Source organism: Pogona vitticeps, chromosome 2, assembly GCF_051106095.1.
Source record: "Pogona vitticeps strain Pit_001003342236 chromosome 2, PviZW2.1, whole genome shotgun sequence".
In the NCBI taxonomy this organism is placed as follows: domain Eukaryota; kingdom Metazoa; phylum Chordata; class Lepidosauria; order Squamata; family Agamidae; genus Pogona; species Pogona vitticeps.
In genome coordinates, this window is record NC_135784.1 from 233,549,542 (window position 1) to 233,568,531 (window position 18,990).

The 18,990-nt window shown below is 38.1% G+C and overlaps 1 protein-coding gene across 8 annotated transcripts in view; it reads right to left on the reverse strand.

The window, feature by feature from the left end:
• The window catches only part of TRPM3 (transient receptor potential cation channel subfamily M member 3), a 534,030-nt gene that overhangs the window by 161,196 nt on the left and 353,844 nt on the right, over nt 1–18,990 (reverse strand). For 5 of the 8 annotated variants that reach the window (XM_078385072.1, XM_020798619.3, XM_020798621.3 and 2 more), the window contains exons 2-5: nt 12,544–12,623; nt 11,356–11,560; nt 7,450–7,663; nt 5,528–5,652 (exon numbers count right to left, since the gene is read on the reverse strand). In XM_078385072.1, coding sequence (XP_078241198.1) covers nt 5,528–5,652; nt 7,450–7,663; nt 11,356–11,560; nt 12,544–12,623 — 624 coding nt within the window. Of the gene's footprint in view, nt 1–5,527; nt 5,653–7,449; nt 7,664–11,355; nt 11,561–12,543; nt 12,624–15,885; nt 15,967–17,481; nt 17,699–18,990 lie in introns of those variants that run through there. The other 3 variants (XM_078385074.1, XM_078385073.1, XM_072992206.2) reach the window with 2 other exon arrangements.

Sequence of the window (18,990 nt, forward strand, 5' to 3'; positions counted from 1 at the left end):
CCGCAGCTGGGCCACCCGCCTGAGATGGTAAAAGGCGGTTCGGACCACCGACGTCACCTGGAATTCCATAGTGAGCGCCGGGTCAAGATGGATTCCTAAGCTGCGGACCCCATCCTTAGCGGGAAGGGTCACCCCCCCAAAAGAGAGGGAGTTTCCCAAGTTCCCGACTGTGGGGGCACCCACCCTTAGTACCTCCGTCTTGTCCGGGTTCAGCCTCAGCCCGTTCTCCTGCATCCATTGCAGTACGGTCCCCAGGCAGCGCTGAAGGGACAGAACGGCTTCTCCTGCGGTAGGTGGAAAGGAGATGTAGAGCTGAGTATCATCGGCATACTGATGACACCGGGCTCCACACCCCCTGATGACCCCACCCAGCGGCCTCATATAGATGTTAAACAGCATTGGGGAGATGATCGACCCCTGTGGGACCCCACAATTGAGATTCCACGGGGCCGAGACGCTCTCCCCAAGCTGCACTCTCTGGGGCGGTCCTTTAAGCATCGAGGGGCTGTATATAAGCAACACACTTTGCTTTCAGTCTTAAATGCACCTGCTTGCAAACATCACCATGGCAAAAAATCCAGTTTAGAAGGATCTCTCCTTTTTTGTTTTTCAAATGTCAGCACTCACAGTATGTCACGTTTGTTTGCCCTTTATAGACAAATCAAATCCTCCCTACTGCTCTATTACTACAATATGCCATCACACAGAGCACAGCAGAATTCATTTAAAATATTTGCCAGGCAGGCAATATAAGCAGATAAGAAACAGCCATCAAATAATTTGCAAAAAAACCCCAAAACCTTATAGTAATACTGCCTAATCTTGCAAGATGAGATTAGATATGACAGACATAGTTTCTTTATTTATTATGCTAAACAGCAAAGGTTGGCAAAAATATATTAATTAATTAATTTATTCTTTGCTCTGCTTCATTAAAATTTTCAGTAATGAATGAAGAAATCATTATTTCAACTATTAAAGAAGGCAATGGTACCATTATAATATTTCTCATGTGTTAACTCATTACAGTTGATATTTTGCTATTTACTAACATGTACAAGCAAATTAACCATTACTGTTAATTTCTCAGCTTTTAAAGATGAACTATTTAACTTGCCTTAATGACTTAACATTAACGTCTTGGCTGTACCACTACCCTTGCCAAGCTCTGGTAGAGCCACAAATATTAATGAAAAATGTTCTGTGAGAAGAGTCTCCCAAGTTACCAGCCACTGCCGTAGCTCCTAGCTTTGCCTTAATGTGCTTTGGGCTTCAGGTATGAGAAACAGAGCAGCAGAGAATTAGGTCAAGGCTCAGTTTTGATCATGTAAATCACACTTACTGAAAAACCCGAGAAAGGCATCTGAAATCTATTTTACTTCCAAGAACGTCAAAAGATTGAATTAAATAATACTGCAGTCCTTGTTTACAGAAAAAAGATGTAGCTCCTGGCAGATTCACTTTTGTTTTTCTATCACATGTTGTTAGCTTGCATGTCAGGTTCACTTTCTAAGTGAAAGGTAAATATGTTTCAAATGGTTATCCTCAGATAACTTAAAACCATAGAAGAAAGGAGTTATTATTATTATATAATCACGACTGTTATAATGCCAAACAGATTTTGCAAATTATGTTTGAATGTCCATTCTACTCTGATTTGAACTTCTAAGAATAAATGTCCCCAGTGCAGCTTATGTCAGAGTCTGGAATATAACATATAGTCCTACATGCCTGTATATAATAAGGCAGGTACTTTCAGCAATGGATCTCATGCTTGTTAAGACCAGACCAGATATATATATGCACTTTATGTTGTGAAAATGTCACCTGGCCAATATTAGCAAGCAACACCTTATAAGTAAAGGCTCATACCATTGTCCTCATCACACTTTGCAGGTGTTATTATGGTAAGAAAAGCACAGATAAACTCCTCTGATATTCATGTCATATTTAAAGGAAACTTTACTGGGAAATCGTCGTCGTTTAGTCGTTTAGTTGTGTCCAACTCTTTGTGACCCCATGGACCAGAGCACGGCAGGCCCTCCTGTCTTCCACTGCCTCCCGGAGTTGTGTCAAATTCATGTTGGTTGCTTCGATGACACTGGGAAATATATCCTACCAAATTCTGTATGATTTGGATAAATGTACATTATGTTCAGACTGATATATGGTAATTGGAGTAAACTGGTTAGAGAGCCCTCCCATCCATGTGAGTCTGCTGCGCTTCATGGTCCTAACACCTTGGGCCTATATTAACCAAGCCTTTTTAATGGAAGGAGAACTGGTGCTGGATGTAGCCATTACGAACAGTATTGTGGCACCCTGCATTTATTTAGCTGATGAGCTGTCTGATACTTGAAAAAAAGATGGTGCCCCCATAGTCAGCTTTGGCATAGCTAACCCTGGGTTAATGTAAGCACCACCCAAGTTCCTGAACTCCAGTGCTGCAATTCTGTATTTATAAAACAGACTTCTCAAGACACCTGAGATGCTTAAGGAATGGTTAATCAATGCCACTTCCTGCCCCAGTGAATTTCCATGCCTTAGCATGGATTTGAATCTATCCACTCTATCCACTGCACTACACTGCACTACACTGCACTACACTGCCTTTCTGTAGGCTGAAAAATACAGTCTGTTTATTTGTAAAAACTGGATGAATTTAACTGTAAAATCAAGATTCTCAAATTTATAAACAGAGAGCTTCATTTTCCTATAAGTGGCTGGAGGATTGGGGTAAGTGCGCACTTGTGGTAGAGAGAGAATGAAAGAACATTGGGGTATGGAACTAAGTGCTTTCTAATGTGGGTGAAGAGAGGTAAATCATATCCCCTCAAAAATTGGCCTATATCCTGTTGCACAGTTGTGCAGGCACAACTTAAGGTTACACCTGCAATAGTTACAAGTGGGAGTGCTATCCATCAAGCACTCCCAACAGTGCATTGCAGAATAGGTCATGCTGGGGATTCATGACCATTTGCACAATTGATTAGTGCACTTCCTTGTTGTCAGGCAGAGCACATGACACATTTACAACAACATAACTTCATGTTATACTGACGTGGATAGGATTTTGCTTATTAAATATTGGCACATTATTTTTCTTGTTTTTCTTTTTTAATATTCATCCTTTGGCCTCTCCTTTCATGAATTTTTAGATTACGCACTTGACAGCAGAATCTGTTTTAGGCAACTTGTTTCCAAATAGTATTCCAAATTGCAGTGGGCCCATTCATCAGATTTTATTTATTGCACTAGAAGTCACTGCAGTATCCTGTTGCCATAATGATTTACCATCACAGTGGCACCAGTACCTGAAATTTGCAAGCACCATGTGTTATGCTGTATACAACTATGGTAACACCAAGGCTGAGTGTAATTTAGGAAAATTAGTAAAGACGCCATGAACATAATAGAGGAAATACATATTTGATTAGATTAGATCCAGAACATAACCTTTGGATCCTAGGTAAATCCCAAATCTCAAATAGGAGAGTAGCAGTTTGAAGATAAATGGACAATAATCTGGGGAAAACAGCTATTTTGGAAGCCTGGGGGATAAAACTGCAATGGAATATCAATGGGCAGTAGAAATTGGAATGATAACAAAGGAGGAAAAAAGGAGTTGCTTTTGGAGAGAGGGTCTAAGGGTCTTAGGAGACAGGGTCTAAGGGTCTTAGGAGAGAGGGTCTAAGGGTCTTAGGGTCTAAGGTATGAGAAGTAAACTACTGTTGTGTCCAGTCAACCCATTGACAATATATCTTCCTTCACCCCCAAGATTTCTCTACAGGATGGGCTCTTGTTCCTAGTAGAGGTTTTTCCAGAACTTGTGAAGCTTGAGAGATGGGTGTTGCGGGTTAAACCGCAGAAGCCTCTGTGCTGCAAGGTCAGAAGACCTGCAGTCGTAAGATCGAATCCATGCAATGGAGTGAGCCCCCGTCGCTTGTCCCAGCTCCCACGAACCTAGCGGTTCTAAAGCATGAAAAATGCAAAATGCGAGTAGATAAATAGGTATCACCATGGTGGGAAGGTAACTGCATTCTGTGTCTAGTCACGCTGGCCACATGACCATGGAAGATTGTCTTTGGACAAACGCTAGTTCTATGGGTTGGAAACAGAGATTGCCCCCTAGAGTCAGACACGACTGGACAAATTGTCAAGGGGAATGTATTCTCGAAGGTTTTCATGGCCGAGGTCTGATGGTTGTTGTGGGTTTTTTGGGCTCCTTGCCCATGCTCTGAAGGTTGTTCTTCCTGACATTTCTCCAATCTCTGTGGCCGGCATCTTCAGATGCCGGCCACAGAGACTGGTGAAACATCAGGAAGAACAATGTTCAGAACACAGCCAAAGAGCCCAAAAAACCCATAACAATCATTTGTCAAGGGGAAACTTTACCTTTACCTTCAAACAATGGTAGGTTAGCTTTTTTTTCTTTTGTTTAAAACTGGGATCAGGATGTTGTGAACCTTCTTTGAGTGCCCAGGAAAGATTTTGCAAGCAACTCAAGAACAAATGCCCACAAAAAATGCTGTTAGAAAAAAAGGCAGGATAAAAATGTAACAAAAAATACGTCCCAGGCCAGAAAAAATTAATCAATCAAAACCCAAGAAGGTTTTGACAGTTTTTCAATTTTCACAATGAGTTACAGCAGGATTCCCATAACTTCTGGATCAACGCCCACTGATTTGCTTATTCACTGGCTAAGAATACTCTCTCTCTCTCTCTCTCTCTCTCTCTCTCTCTCTCTCAAAATCCAGATGTTCAAGGTGCAATTATCGGACTGGCCACTCGAGAGAAGCCAGTGCCATTTTGACTGGTCTCCCAGCATTCCGAAGTGGTTCCCTCTAGAGCAGTGTCTGTCTTCTGGCAAGCCCTTTCATCAAGGATCTATTTCCTTGTTTCCTTGGCAAACGGATCCTTAATGGTTTTCAAAGAAGAGAAACCTGCAGAGCCATTGAGATTGTGTGTGTGTATATGTGAAAGACAGGGTCTGCAAGAGACAGAGAGATGGACTTCACCTTAATGAAGGACGGAATATTTCAGTAGCTCTTCTTCCTCACAGAGGCACCATCAAGATAAACATTACAGGTGGGGGGTGTTCTGGGTTCAAGAGACCGTTAGCTATAATCCCTATTTTTTCACTAACTTTGGGAGTGGGGCTTGGAACTGATCCCCACAGATATTGGGATCCTACTGTATTTCTTTAAATGAAATTCACAATGGCTAGTGTAAAAATGAGTTGAATTTTATAAACCTTTTACTATAAATTGCTTTGTCCCTAGTGCTCTTTTTTTTTTTTTTTGCACAGACTCATTATTCATTGTGTTCCTAATCCTTGATTTTACAGATAAGGCATGAGAATTCAAACACTAGCCTTTTTTTTACAATTTTTATTAAAAATGCAGATGGATATTGGTATTGCTACATATGCCTCTTTTAAAATGATTTGAGACAGCGTGAAAGAAAAGTTCAGTGTCAAGAACATGTTGACAAAACAAACACAGAGAGAGATAAGCCAGGGACTTACATCTTTGCCAATTAGATCCTCTTGGTTTTCTACAATTCCCCAGGGAGCTATTCCAATAGTGCAGATCTTCCCTCTAGATTTTGAGGCATGGTCCTTGAGTGCATCACCAACATGCCGAATGACTCCTGGGGAAGGTGAAGGAAAAACATACAAGCATATGGCAGAGTGCAAAACCCTTATATATTAATGCCTGTAATAAAATGTATATGTGGGTGTAGTTGTCTCTTATAGTCACTCTCTCCATATGGGTTACTGAAAAATGAGAGCATGAATCTCTGCTAAAAATAAAACAGAAGAATGTTTGTGTAATAGCAGCAAATTGCCATAGCTTTCTAATTGCTAGGAATTTGGAGATTCTGTGCGTTTTCTTTTTTTCTTTTTTTTTTTTTAAAGCACATCTTGTGACAGGGCAACTCAGAATTTATGTCTTATAAGCAAATTATTCAACTGGCCTAAATTACAAAAATTAAAGGAGAGAAGGGCAGCCATTGTCCCATCCATGATTTTCATGGAAAAACTCTGAGTACAACTAGTACAATTACAAGCTTGTCTGCCCTTCCTGCGGTTCTTTTGCCTTAACAACCTCAAGTGCCACCTGACCCTGAAGCAAACAAGGACACATGCAGGAAGTGCCTTTTCTACTGAGAGGAAAGGGGAAGAAAACAGAGATACAAAATAGAGCTCCTTTAAATAGCTGTTTTTGCCGATCATCTGCTACATGTATGTACACTGTGCAGATAGAGCACAGGATTCTTCCAGATGAAACCAAATTGCACTATTTCTTAGGGCCTCTCCCTTTTCTGGTCCCTCAAGGTTCCACTATGCTTGGTCTTAGCCAAAGGCCCACAAAGATTCCATTTGCTGTCCATCTTCATTCACAACAATCCAAAAGAAGATGACAAGGTGGGAATTGGCTCCCTTTTCATAGCTTGGAGAATAGGCCATATAGGTATAGCCATTTTTGAAGGGAGAAGGGATAACAGTAAGGGATAACAGTAAACATATGCAAGCACACACATACAGTACATGCACAAACACAATCCTTAAGCATTGGGGAGAGGCTGAGTTCCTTGACAGCAGTATTAAGCCTCTTCACAATACTGGCAAATTCAAACCAGAGGGCTTGCTTTTAATTAGTTCCAGTGATTGCATGGTATGGAACTGACCCAAATCAGGGTGATCCTACCCATATCAAAAAAGTAGATGACCCTGGCAGGGGCTCAGAAAAGTATGGATAGGATTGCTGTACAGGTGGGCTGATCCACTCCAGGAAAGACATTGTTGGATCACTGTCTTTAGGAGTGGACCCACCCATTCCTGGAGCAGTACAAAGAGTGGCCTAAATGCCCATTTAGTCTGCCAAAGCCTAACAGTGTCAGATTTTGGACGGCAATTTCTGGGAGTGCCCAATGTGAACATGGAGACTACTTGGAAATATCACATATGGCACTTTCTTGAAACAGAACAGATAGGACATTAACTGTGCTTTTGTACTTAACATGCACATTATCTAAAAAGTCATGGTAGCTGGGCTCAAGCAGGACTAAGACTTTCTCCTCTCTGCAGTCCTGGCAAAAAATTGCCAATGAGCACTTTCCTCCAATTTAAATCACAGCACTGCAAGAGCCTGGGACAGAGATGGGTAAGATTATGACCTTGGGAGTGGAGAGAGTTAACATCCTTCCTGCCCAGTGCCTGCCATGGCTGTCTGTATTCTGAAACACATACATGCCAAGTGCAAACAAATGTCTCTAATGTGATCTTTAATTTGAAAAAGGCACGTCAAAAACATGCTATATGGATGTAAGGCCATTCATTTCTTTGAATGTAGTGACAGGACTCTGTTAGAGGATTTTTATAGTCTTGAAAATGCTCTTGTGCCCTTACGTATGCAGAAATTCTTTTTGCCAGATTGCAGTTACCTGTGTTTACTCCTCCAGTGAAAATCCATGCTCCAGTTGTCATGGCAGCTTTGATGAGGCCTTTCCCAAAGACTTGCTTGAGCTTTGGCTGGAGTTCAAAATTCTGCAGGCCTCCGTGCACAGAGATTAGAAGCTTGGGTAGTTCAAGCTGCCATTCCTTGGTCATCAAGTGCAGAAGAAGATCAGGTTTTGTGTCAAAAGACACACGCACATACTACAGAATGAAGGGCATTGTTAAAAAAAATAATGAGAAAAAGCAAAGGAGTTGGCAGTAAAAATACTTATCTTTCCAAGAGTTAACTACATCATGTGTTTTTTTCCAATCAAAACATTATGAACATTCTATGAAATTATAATAATCATTCATAACAATTTCACTGAACATTTGTACAACAGTACTTGTATGGAACCTGGTACTGAATTATTAGTTACTTATTAATTATATAAATTATAATAATTATAATTATAATATAGTTAGTTTACTATGCTACAGTTTACTACACAATTAATGAACATATAGTTTTGCGTTAGTGGAAGATGTCTTATGTGACCAAATATAAAGAAATATTGGCTGGAATCCTATTGGTGCTCATTCATGGACTGCATAACTTTCCACAGCTAATAGCTGCTAAATTGACAGTGTGCCAGGACACATCTCAGTTATGTAACCAGATGGGTGGTTAGGCATGTAAAAGAGATGCATCGCAATTAGCCACAGCAAGTTCCACAAACCTCACTAGAACACCAGAAGAGTTCTACCCATTGCCGTGGGAGTAAGGTGCTCCTGCCTTATTGTGAATTATTTATATAGCACAGAAATCAAAGAACTGCAGGATATAACAGAGTACCCAGTAAGCTTTGTAATCTGTGGTTTTTAACAGCTGCCTCAGAGCAAACTGCTAATGAACTCAAGAGTTTTCAAAGCTACAGGATATATGGTATTGGAGCCTTCTTGGTGGGTTGTCTTGGGTAAGTCATTGGCTGAATGTGGATGCAATAAAGTTGGTTGTTGTCACATGAAAGGTTCTGGGTGAGCACTGTGTTCATATAGCTCTCCATTCTCTTCTGGCATGTCCCCAAGGAGGGGATCAAAAGCTGTGTTTTTAATTATGAAGACTTCAGTAACTAGAGTTAATTCAACAGGGGGTAAAACCCGCCTCATTTGAAATGTAGTGTTGATGGAGAGCCTTACATATACATACATTTTATTATTACGGCATCGAGCCATACAAAATTGAATACATAACTTCATAGACAAGCATGTACTACAAAGCCATACAAGAGGTAAAAATAAAGGATAAAAAAGGGTAAAAAGCTAAAAGGATAAAAGGTAAAACTGCTAAAAGATAAAAGGTAAACCGTTGAGGAGAGTGGCATATATAGTCATACAAAAGGTAAAATGTCTAAAAACAGCTAAGAATGTCTAAAGCAGCAAATATAGCGATGTATGGCCAAGGTCTAAGGGTTGAGCTATCTAGTCTGTCTGCTGTAGCATGCCGCCCAAAATTTCGCTACCAGTTCTGTGATAGTCCGATCTTGGTCGGTTAGCAATTGATTACAGTGGTCTGAATCCAATTGGCTTGGCATATCTTTTAAAAGTGGTGTAATATATTTTTCTCGGATCTTATTATGTCTGTCACACCTAAGCATCATGTGCTCGGTAGATTCTATCTCTCCGGAGCCACAGGGACAGAATCTCTGTTCCCTCGGATAGACAAATAAGTAGGCTACAGATCAACTCAAGCCTGAACTCTCCACGGAAGCTAAAATGACTAAAATGAGGCTATTCTACATTGGTTGTATTATGAGTACACAAGCAATGGCTTGGAAAAGTTGAAGGCAGCAGGAGAAGAGGAAGACCAAATATGAGATGGATTGGCTTCAATAAATAAAACCGTAGCACTTAGCTTGGAAGACTGAGCAGGGCTATTAAATGATAGGACCTTCTGTGGATCATTAATTACCAGGGTCACCATAAGATGTAAGAACTTGACAGCACAAAGCAACAAATGGTTATTGAACCATTAATGAAACAAATATTGGGGGTGGTGTGCTACTTCTGTGCTCAGACCATGAGCTGCCAACTTCAAAGGCTGGTTCAGGAAGATGCTGTGTTTCAATAAACCATACACAGATGAATTAGTTTAATTAATTAATTAATTCAATAAACCATACACAGATTAATTAGTTTAACTCTTCCTCACAGTTGTGCTAGAACGGAGGTGACAGAAGGCACATGAGACTGAGAACATAATAATGAGCCATCATTGTTTATGTCTCAATGATGTCATTTTCTTGAGCTTGTAACATTGCTGCAAACATAAAATGGGGTTAAATTTGGAAGTTTTCTCTATAGTGAAAAAATGTCAACTTAGTAAAGCGCAAGTTGGTGATAGATGACAAATGAAGTGGCATTTATATGATCTGAGTGCTGGCAACAATTATTTTGAAAGAAATTGCGTGACTATGGTTTCTTTGCAAATAAGTTCTATGAAATCTTGCAGTGGCAATTAAACACTGCTACACTGTCAACTTAGCAAAAAATAAAAATAATAAAAAAATAAGGCCTCAATTTTACCAAATTTTACTGGAACTGACGTGGAACTATAACACACTACCTAGTCTCCATAATGACTTTGTCAAATATGATAGCTAAAGTTAACTTTAAAAATTGGTTTAGCGTTCATACACCATATGCTAGTTGAATAAATCATGAACTTATACTGTTGTTTCTAGTACGCTACAATCTCTGAATGCCTGCAGCACAGCAGTTCAAAGCCACAAGCATTTGGAGACCTTGTCACGGAATAAACAAGGTGACTAACCTTTAGTGGAAATGAAAGACAACCATGTTATTTTGACAGGCAAGAGAACCATATTCCACATGTTCTACTGTGTGGCTGGAAATGTTTCTGGGTTTGAGAACATTGGCTTTTTAAGCCTTAAATTAACTTAAAATGACTTGCATGGGAAGGGAAAAAAAATTCAGAGTGGCAACTCAGTGTCTGGGAAAATATCATTTATTCTTCTGTTTCAGATCAAGACTGGTATATGTCACTATGTAAACAATTCATGATGGTTGGCAACATAATACTTGTTGAATTAATATCTTTTTCACTACATGAAGGTAGTGTGCTAGATGGCTGGAAACAGGGCCAAGAATGAAGAACCATTGGGCTTAAGGGTGTGGGGCATTTTACTATTTGATCCCAAGCACCAGGTTGCCTGCTTGGCTCTCTGAAATGGACATCTGTAATGGAGACATGCTTTGTTGGAAGACTGATGTCTTTTTTTCCCCTGAACCTGGGCAATTTGAGCAATTAAATAGTAGTAGTGCGTATGAGTATTTTGTAGAACAATGTTGACCAAATAAATATAACTTCAGTTGATATATTGTTTGTTGAAAATTTTTTAAGACTTTCAGTTTATCCTTGAAAAAGCAATTTGCTGCATTGAACTGCAGTCTGTTTTAAAGTTACATCAATAGTTTACGTTTTTCTTAGAAGTCTATTAAAAAGAGATTCCTTTACTTCTTTAATAAAGTTACAGAACTGCTGAATGGAGTTGATTATTTTATATTAAAGAAGCACTTTTTGAATAAGATCTTTTTTTAAAAAGAATTTCAAGAAATTAATTGACTTGTTTATATCCAATGTGAAATACCATCTCATATTTAAGGAAATGAACATGAGTAAGATGGAGCAGATTCAGAGAGAGAATTTGTTAGCCTTCGAGGTACCAGAAGACTTTTTGTTGCCTTTGATGTACATCGATGGTGCTATTTAAATAATAACAGTCTTCTCCCACATATGACATGTAGAGCAAAGACAGACATGCCCTTTTCAAGAAAAGCAAACACACAGAGGTTCATAGAGAAGGAAACACATTTTGGAATTCTTTAATTACCATGGCTTTATTTGAATGACCCCCTCCTTGGAATTCAATGGTTCCAAAGGCATCGGTGGGGCTGAGTTGAGTGTGCTTGCTGATTGACCACTTCTCTGACTGGATGTCATTTCGAGTAAGCCGACCTTCATTTTTCTCATTTTGAATAATGGTGATACTTGGAGTAAGTCCCACATGTTGACCTATCAGGCGTCCACAGCAACACCTATGGCATTAAGCAAAAATTGCTCTTATTTCCTAGCATGACAAAGAACCAGGGTAAACATAACCAAAGGCTGAGCAGGCTGAGATATATTCATAAATACAGTTTGGACTAGGTATAGAATTGTACAAATACTTCAGTGAATCTCGCTAAGTGGGATTTTAAGCAAGGTCACCTTTCCTCATTCCTATATGACAGCATACCTGAAAAACCTCCACACGTTTTTTGTTTGTTTGCTCGTTTGTTTGTTTTCTTCCTCATGAAATGTAACTGCCAACAAGCAATCCATGAGAAAAACTCTCAGAAGCCACCCCAGGTACCACAATGGCCTCAGGAGCAGGCTTTGCATGCCAGCTCACATTGGACTTACCTGAAATGACTGTTATAGTCTTTTCATTTCTTCTTAAGGATGATGTGAAAGGGCGACATTATAAGGCTTTCAAGTAGGTTAAATATGTGCTGACAAACCAAATTTATTGTTACAGATCTTTAAAATATTTCCTATTTCTTAAGATCTTAAGAAAATTGTACTTGCTTTTAAACAAACAAATGGTGAAATGGGTTTCCTCTCTCATTGGAAGACTTGGTGGATCCCACAAATCTGCTTCAATGCCAGGGAAGAGTTGCTTTTTAGGCAAGTCATGGTCATACATGTGCACCCACTGCATAAATGGAAGTCTGCTTATAAGATATTGGATGTCACTCATTCATCATGAAATAAAAATATTTTACTTTGCAAAGTATTATCTGTCATTATTCATTTTTCCCATACAATAAACCTGTATTTCTCATCTAGAGTATTTTACCAGTTAAAAGAATGAAGCTGTGCCAGTTTTACTTTCCTGTTGCCTGTTAATTATCAACTTATCAAAACAGAGCTGTCCTTTTCTTAACAAATATCAAAAGCTGAAGTTGCACTGAGATGTACAGTAATAAAGCATAATCTGACATACAAAAATTAATTAACAAAAAGTATTTTTTTTTACCTATGGGGGTCTTTGGTGCTGGGTATGATATGAACACATTCCCTTTTGTAAAACGCTCTTTCTATCCACGACTTCTGAGCCTGAAAAAGAAGAAAAGATAATGTAAGGAACTATTATATAATTTTGCTAATCAATTTAACCTTTAAAGAACCACAAAGCACTTTAGTACAGCTTGTTGGACCAAAAAATAAGGGGTGGAGGGGGATTGTGTTTTCTGCTCTAATAGGGTTCCTTGCAGGACCTGATGTATACACATTAACCTCAACATAATGATGGATTATGAATGGAAATAAGTGCTATATCATACACTTCTCCAAATGTCCAGAGATTACATTCTTTTCCGCTCCTGTGAAATCGCTTTCCACATGGAAACACTTCAAAATGACAAGGTCCTCAGGAGTACCTAACTTCATAGCTTCCGATATATAATTTCTAAATGGAAGCATGAGAACATAAAGTATCATGCAATTCACAAAGAAAAGTGTGAAAGGTAGGAAATACCACATGCAGGAGGGAATTATTCCTGCATCAGGGATTTCTGAAGAAACAACTCAGGGGATTTTTTAGTTCATAAGAGAGTATAAAAACTCAGGAGCAAATGTAGAAAAAGTTTTGTTCTGCTTGGGAAGCAGAATTTTTTACAAAGTTTTTTTGGAAGCTTGGAAGATTTTTCAGCTCCACATTAACACCACTGCTACACACATTCATACACACAGAGGGGGTGGGATTTGTATTAGACACTCTAGTTCTTTCTGCACTTGGGGTTGATTATGTGTTAAAATCAGTTTCAGCTAAATAGACTGGGAAAAGTTGAATGAATTGAAAATACAAATGTCACGCATGTTAACTATTAGCCTTGTCTACCCATGTGTATCTTAAAATCAAATTCCCCCCGTTTCTCTTCACTGTACTCAGTTCTGTGACAAATTAAAAAGGGACAATTGTTATCTCTAACTGCAAAATTGCACAACTTTCAAAAATGATATTAACAAGAGAAGACATAAAAACTATCATTCCTTGTGAGATACCATATAAAGGAAATGTTATTACGTCCCGTCAAAGTGCTTCCAATTATAGCAAACCTAATAGGGTTTTCGAGGTATGTGAGCTGGTTAAGATGTGGTTTATCATTATCACCTCCATCAGTGAACTTCCATGACTGAATAGGAAATTGAATCAAGACTCCTGTTTCCTAGTCCAACAATCTGTCTACTAAACCACATTGGCTCTCATATAAAGCAAATACTTGTATATGAACAACAGTAAATTAACTGAAAAAGAGCAATAATTTTGAAATAAATTGGGTGTTGCTGTGTTTGACTAGATTGCCTTTAAACATAAGAGCTACTTCTCAGGTTAGTGCAAAGCATTGTGTGTTACAGGCCATCAAATCGTAGTGGAGCCTTATAGTGACCTTTATAGAGCTTTCAAGATACTCAATGGGTGGTTTTGCTAGTGCCATTCCCCACACCCACCTCAGCGAGTTTCATGTAGACCCATTAAAATCATTGGAACCCATGTTGCTTGTGATAGCTATGTCCCATTCATTGAATGAGTCTGCTCTACTTGGGACTAGAATCAGGAATATTTCTCTGATAATTTTTTAAAAATTCACAATTATCTAAATAGCTCATCTGAAACATGTGGCACAAACAGAAGCCAGTATCATCTCTCAATCCACAGAGAAGAGGCTGCAAAAAAGAAAAAGAAAAGGCAAGCAAAATTTTCATTTCTGCTCATTCTGGATAAACCATTTATGATAAGGAAGCCACCGGAAAAAAAGGAGCAGCCACTACAAACATAGAATTTGCACACAAAGGCAGAATTGGTGCACGCTGCATCAACTGATTTTTCTCCTCAAAACAAAAACATAATCTAATATCTTATTAATTATCTACCCACCTAATTTAAACTCAATGTTGTTATGTGCTTTCAGGTCGGAACTGACATAATGACTCTAACACAGCTTTCAAGGTGAGATAATTAAAGAGTGGTATTACCAGTGCCACACCGCCAGCGAGCTTCCACAGAGGAGTGGGGATTCAAACCCAGGCCTCCTGAGTCCTACTCTGTCAGTCTATCCATTACACCACAATGAGTATCAGAACCAATGCTTCTCTCTCTCAAATTATCTTCACTACAAATTTTTATTCCACTACAGAGGATCCTTTCTTCTGTCACCTCCCAGGAAGTAGTGAATAAACAGTTATATTTAGAAAACATGCTTAAAAGAAGCACCATGCATTCAACGCTAGCACCATGAGAAGTTGCAATATCTCAAATTTATATGAGTGAGCTTTGGTAGCTTTAGACTCTGCTGCACTTACAGTTACTGCAGGTTAAGTCCCACTAAACATAATAGGACCTAACCTCTGTGTAAGCATACATGGAACTACACTGTGTTATGTATCTTTACATATCTACATATATTAAAGTTACTTATACATAAAACAGCCTGGCATTCGCGTAAGTATTCTTCCTAACAAATTATACCACCTTGTAACAATTAATTGCTAATGCTCATTTCCTTTACCTGAAGCAACATTTTGTGTCATAAATCTAATGTAGGATATATATTTATCTTTCTCACTGCTTTCATGAATATATTTTCATTTCAAGTATCATCGCAGCTATAAAGAAGATTGTGGGGATACCAATGATTTTATCTCTCTCTTTCCTCCTCCTTATGTTATAATTGGAAAACTATTACAGGGATCATTGATGAGTTTGGATCTCTGATTTTCTACAAGGAAAGTGAAACTGTGGTGGCACAAGATGAAACACAGTTCTATATTAAAGAAGAAGAGCAGGTTGTTTCTATTTTGCTCTTGCAAACTGTGTACTGTAGTGGTAAATTATGCATTTATGCTGAAGACACTGCAAGTATTTGTAGCATAAAGAAAAAAATGTTAAATTTTGGAGTCTTCAAAGGCTCATTTAATAAGTGTTCAAAACAGATACCTAAAATACACAACATTATTGATACATGTCAGATTGGCTCATATATATCAGTATCTTCCTCTCATATGAAAAATAATGTTCATCTTGTTTCAACGAATAATTAGTTTTTTTCCCTGCAAGAGCCGCTTTCTGTAATTTAAGTCTAGTGAAGCTCCTGCTCATTATGAAAGAACACAGTTCCACAGAATTAAATGCCAAACAGATTTGAGAATGCATGGAACTATAATTAAATAGAATATTTAACCTGAGATCACACAAAACATCTGCCCATAGAACTTAAAACACTTTTAGCAAATAAATAAGCATTTATTAAGAAAATCCTGGATTAGATCCACACAAAATTAGTCATATTGAGTTCTCACTGAAATCAATGGGACCCACCTTAGTTGCAGCTAACTTAAGCGCCATTGATTACAATGGGAACCATCCCTGATTATGTCCAGATTTACTCCACTGTTGGATTCCACTGTCAGCATGTAGAAACAATATATATTTCATGGATTCTTTTAAGGCCATGCATTTTTCTTTCCCTTGAAAGGTACCTAGTCCTGTGGCTAATGCTCAGGGTAGAGGCAGGGGCCAGATAAGGATTCAGTTTTCAAATAATTTTTTTCAAATGCCGAATTTTCTTCCTTTTTTGGATATTTGCTCGCTTATTTATTCTAACATTAAAACAATTCCTTGAAATATAGAATCTATCTTGGATTTTTTAAATTTAAATTGTGCACTTATTTAGATTAACAGTTAGTTGAATAGAGTGAAGATAGTTTCACCCTTCAGTATAAAACTACTTTATGCATCCAATTGCCTAGAATATTCACTTAAAGAAATTCTAACCAGAAAGATACGCGGAAGCTGCTACCTCATTCAAAGTAGCTTGTTCTCTAAAGCTCATTTTACAGTGCTTTTATGATGTTCTACAGAGATGTAAAAACAAAGAAATAAAAATTTTATGTGATGAATATGCCCAATGAAGCATTCTTTCAAAACTTTCCCTGAAATTTAATTGAGAGAAATTCACTTGTCAGACTAGCAAAACTAAATTTAAAAGTAAAATGTTATTATATTAAGAAAAAAAGGCTATATGGATGGAACAAATACAGATCTATAAAGTCAAGAGATACTCCCTACTGCGCTGATCAACCAGATAATTCTGGCAACCCTTCAAGCAGGGCATGAAGATGCCAACCTCATATATCTCAAACATTTGGTGTTTAGCATCATGTTACTGTTTGCTAGCCCACAAGAAAGAAAGCGAATGAAATGTCTATAGAATAATGATCACAGAATATGTCTTAAATGTCAACAGAATACAAAACAGAACAATTCAACAAAGTTATTTATTGCAATCATAGTGCAGTTTTCAATTCCTAGTTGCACAATTCACTTCCAAATGTTAAGTTGAACAAAAGCATGTCTTACTTTTCAGTGTACTAGACAAAACTCTAACATTTTGAAAATTGAGATTATTATTAAGTGTGTAACCTCAAGTACATAACCAATGGTTTATCAGTTACAGTATTACATTAGTAACATATTAACTTCCACTGAAGGAGAAAATATCCCACTTGATGAACTTAATCAGCAATATAGTGCGATAAGGATCATTTGCAATGAAATGTGGCATTATCTACATTAAATTACAGTAGTTTGAAATCACCAGATATTGCTCAATAAAGACATGAAACAGGAAACATAATGCCTTAACAAATTTAGTGCAATAAATTATTTCTGCAGTCTGGATACAAACTGTAACATCTGTAAATAATGTTGTATTGCATGAATTAACTTTTTTCAATGCATTTAATTTCTGTTCTTCACTCCTGTACATTATTCTACCACCATATAGAACAAAAATATAGTGACGCAAATACATACATCATTTGTTAGAGTATGTTTGCTTCTCACTTAATTCTCTGCAATACATATTTCACTATTAAACACTCACACCGAATAAGAATTATTATTATTATTTACCTGAGCATTCACATTTGAGTCTGTCTAAAGCTCTCGCTGGTCAATTTGTGCTGCCCACATTTCACTGCTGCTGGTCATTCTACTAATAATAATATGCTCATGACCGCCCACCAGACAAGTCATTCATTCCCTTTTTGTGACCAGGAGATGTTAAAGTAAGCAATGAACTTGCGCCCATTAGCTACTTGGAATGTGCTGCCATGGGATTAGCCTCATTAAGAGTTCTACAGACATTCACTCTCAGCCCCAAAACACTGCTTCATTTGAACATCTAATCTGACGCCAAAAGAAAAACAAATCCCCCGAGAGCTTGGATTTAACTGCCACAAGCCCTGACAGGCTGTTGGGCTTCTTTGGAGGAGGGGGGAATGAAAAAAAAAAGTCTTGTGAAAAGTGTGATAAGGTGTTCTGAGCCCTGAAAGTTCAACTCAGGAAAACAAATCCTTCAAAAGAAACAGTGTACTAAGCTGGAAAGAACCTGAACACATGAGATATTTTTAATCTCCAAAGAATAGGACCAGTGTGTTTGTTTGGCAACTGCTGGGAATTTGAATACACTGAAAATTATGTTATAAGTTATCACCAAAAGCGCATATGAAAAGTGCAAGGGTTTTGCTCCATTCTTTATGTGTAATATCCCATGCAGGAAAGAGCTTAATTTTGTTAATGTACAAAAAAAAAGGTACCCCAAAAGCCAGAGGTAGCATACCTTTGATTTTCATGAATACAAATTAGGGCAAAAAGTTATGCAGGCAAAGAATGGAGAAATTTGCTAGAAACAGCTTTTGGAAGGAGACTTCATATCACCATCTGCATAATATTTTATGGATTCAAACTCCCGGAAAACATCAGTGGGCTGTGTCATGAGGTCATTTCACAAGCAAAAGAGTGCTTCTGCTCATGCAAGAATTGGCACCCAATTTTTGCGGATACATTTTATCTTCTGGTCATGTCTCCACCTTTTCCCAAAGATCTTCAAATCCTTGATAGGAGCTTTTTAAGAGGTCTAGAGGCCTACACAGGATCAGAGAGGATTGGGGGAAGACAGATTGCTTTGTCTCTAGATGTGGGAATGTTTTCTGTAAAGTGCAAAGCCAATACTGGATGCAATATTATGTAGCATTTTTATTAATGTATCCCTTTCGACAAACCATTATATCTCTCCTGCTCTTACTCCAAAGTAGCTTCAGTTTTGGAAATACAATCATATTATTTGAATTTCCTGGAACACAGGACATCACCTAACATTTAAGAAAAATAGCAATTTAACTGAAATAGATCCAGGTTTGCCCTGGTTCCCAAAAAGCAGAAACAGCAGCTCCCAATGCCCCTTCTAGTTTCTGTCCCCCAGACTTAAAGCTAGCATGCCTATGGCAGTAAATGATATAAAAAGTAATGCCTTCAATCAGGATCTTCACCACAGTTTTTGGTCAAGAGTTTACAGATTCATGTTTAAATGTTCCAGTCTATGGCTGAAGTGTGGATATCATGTAAAAAGAACCAAAACAA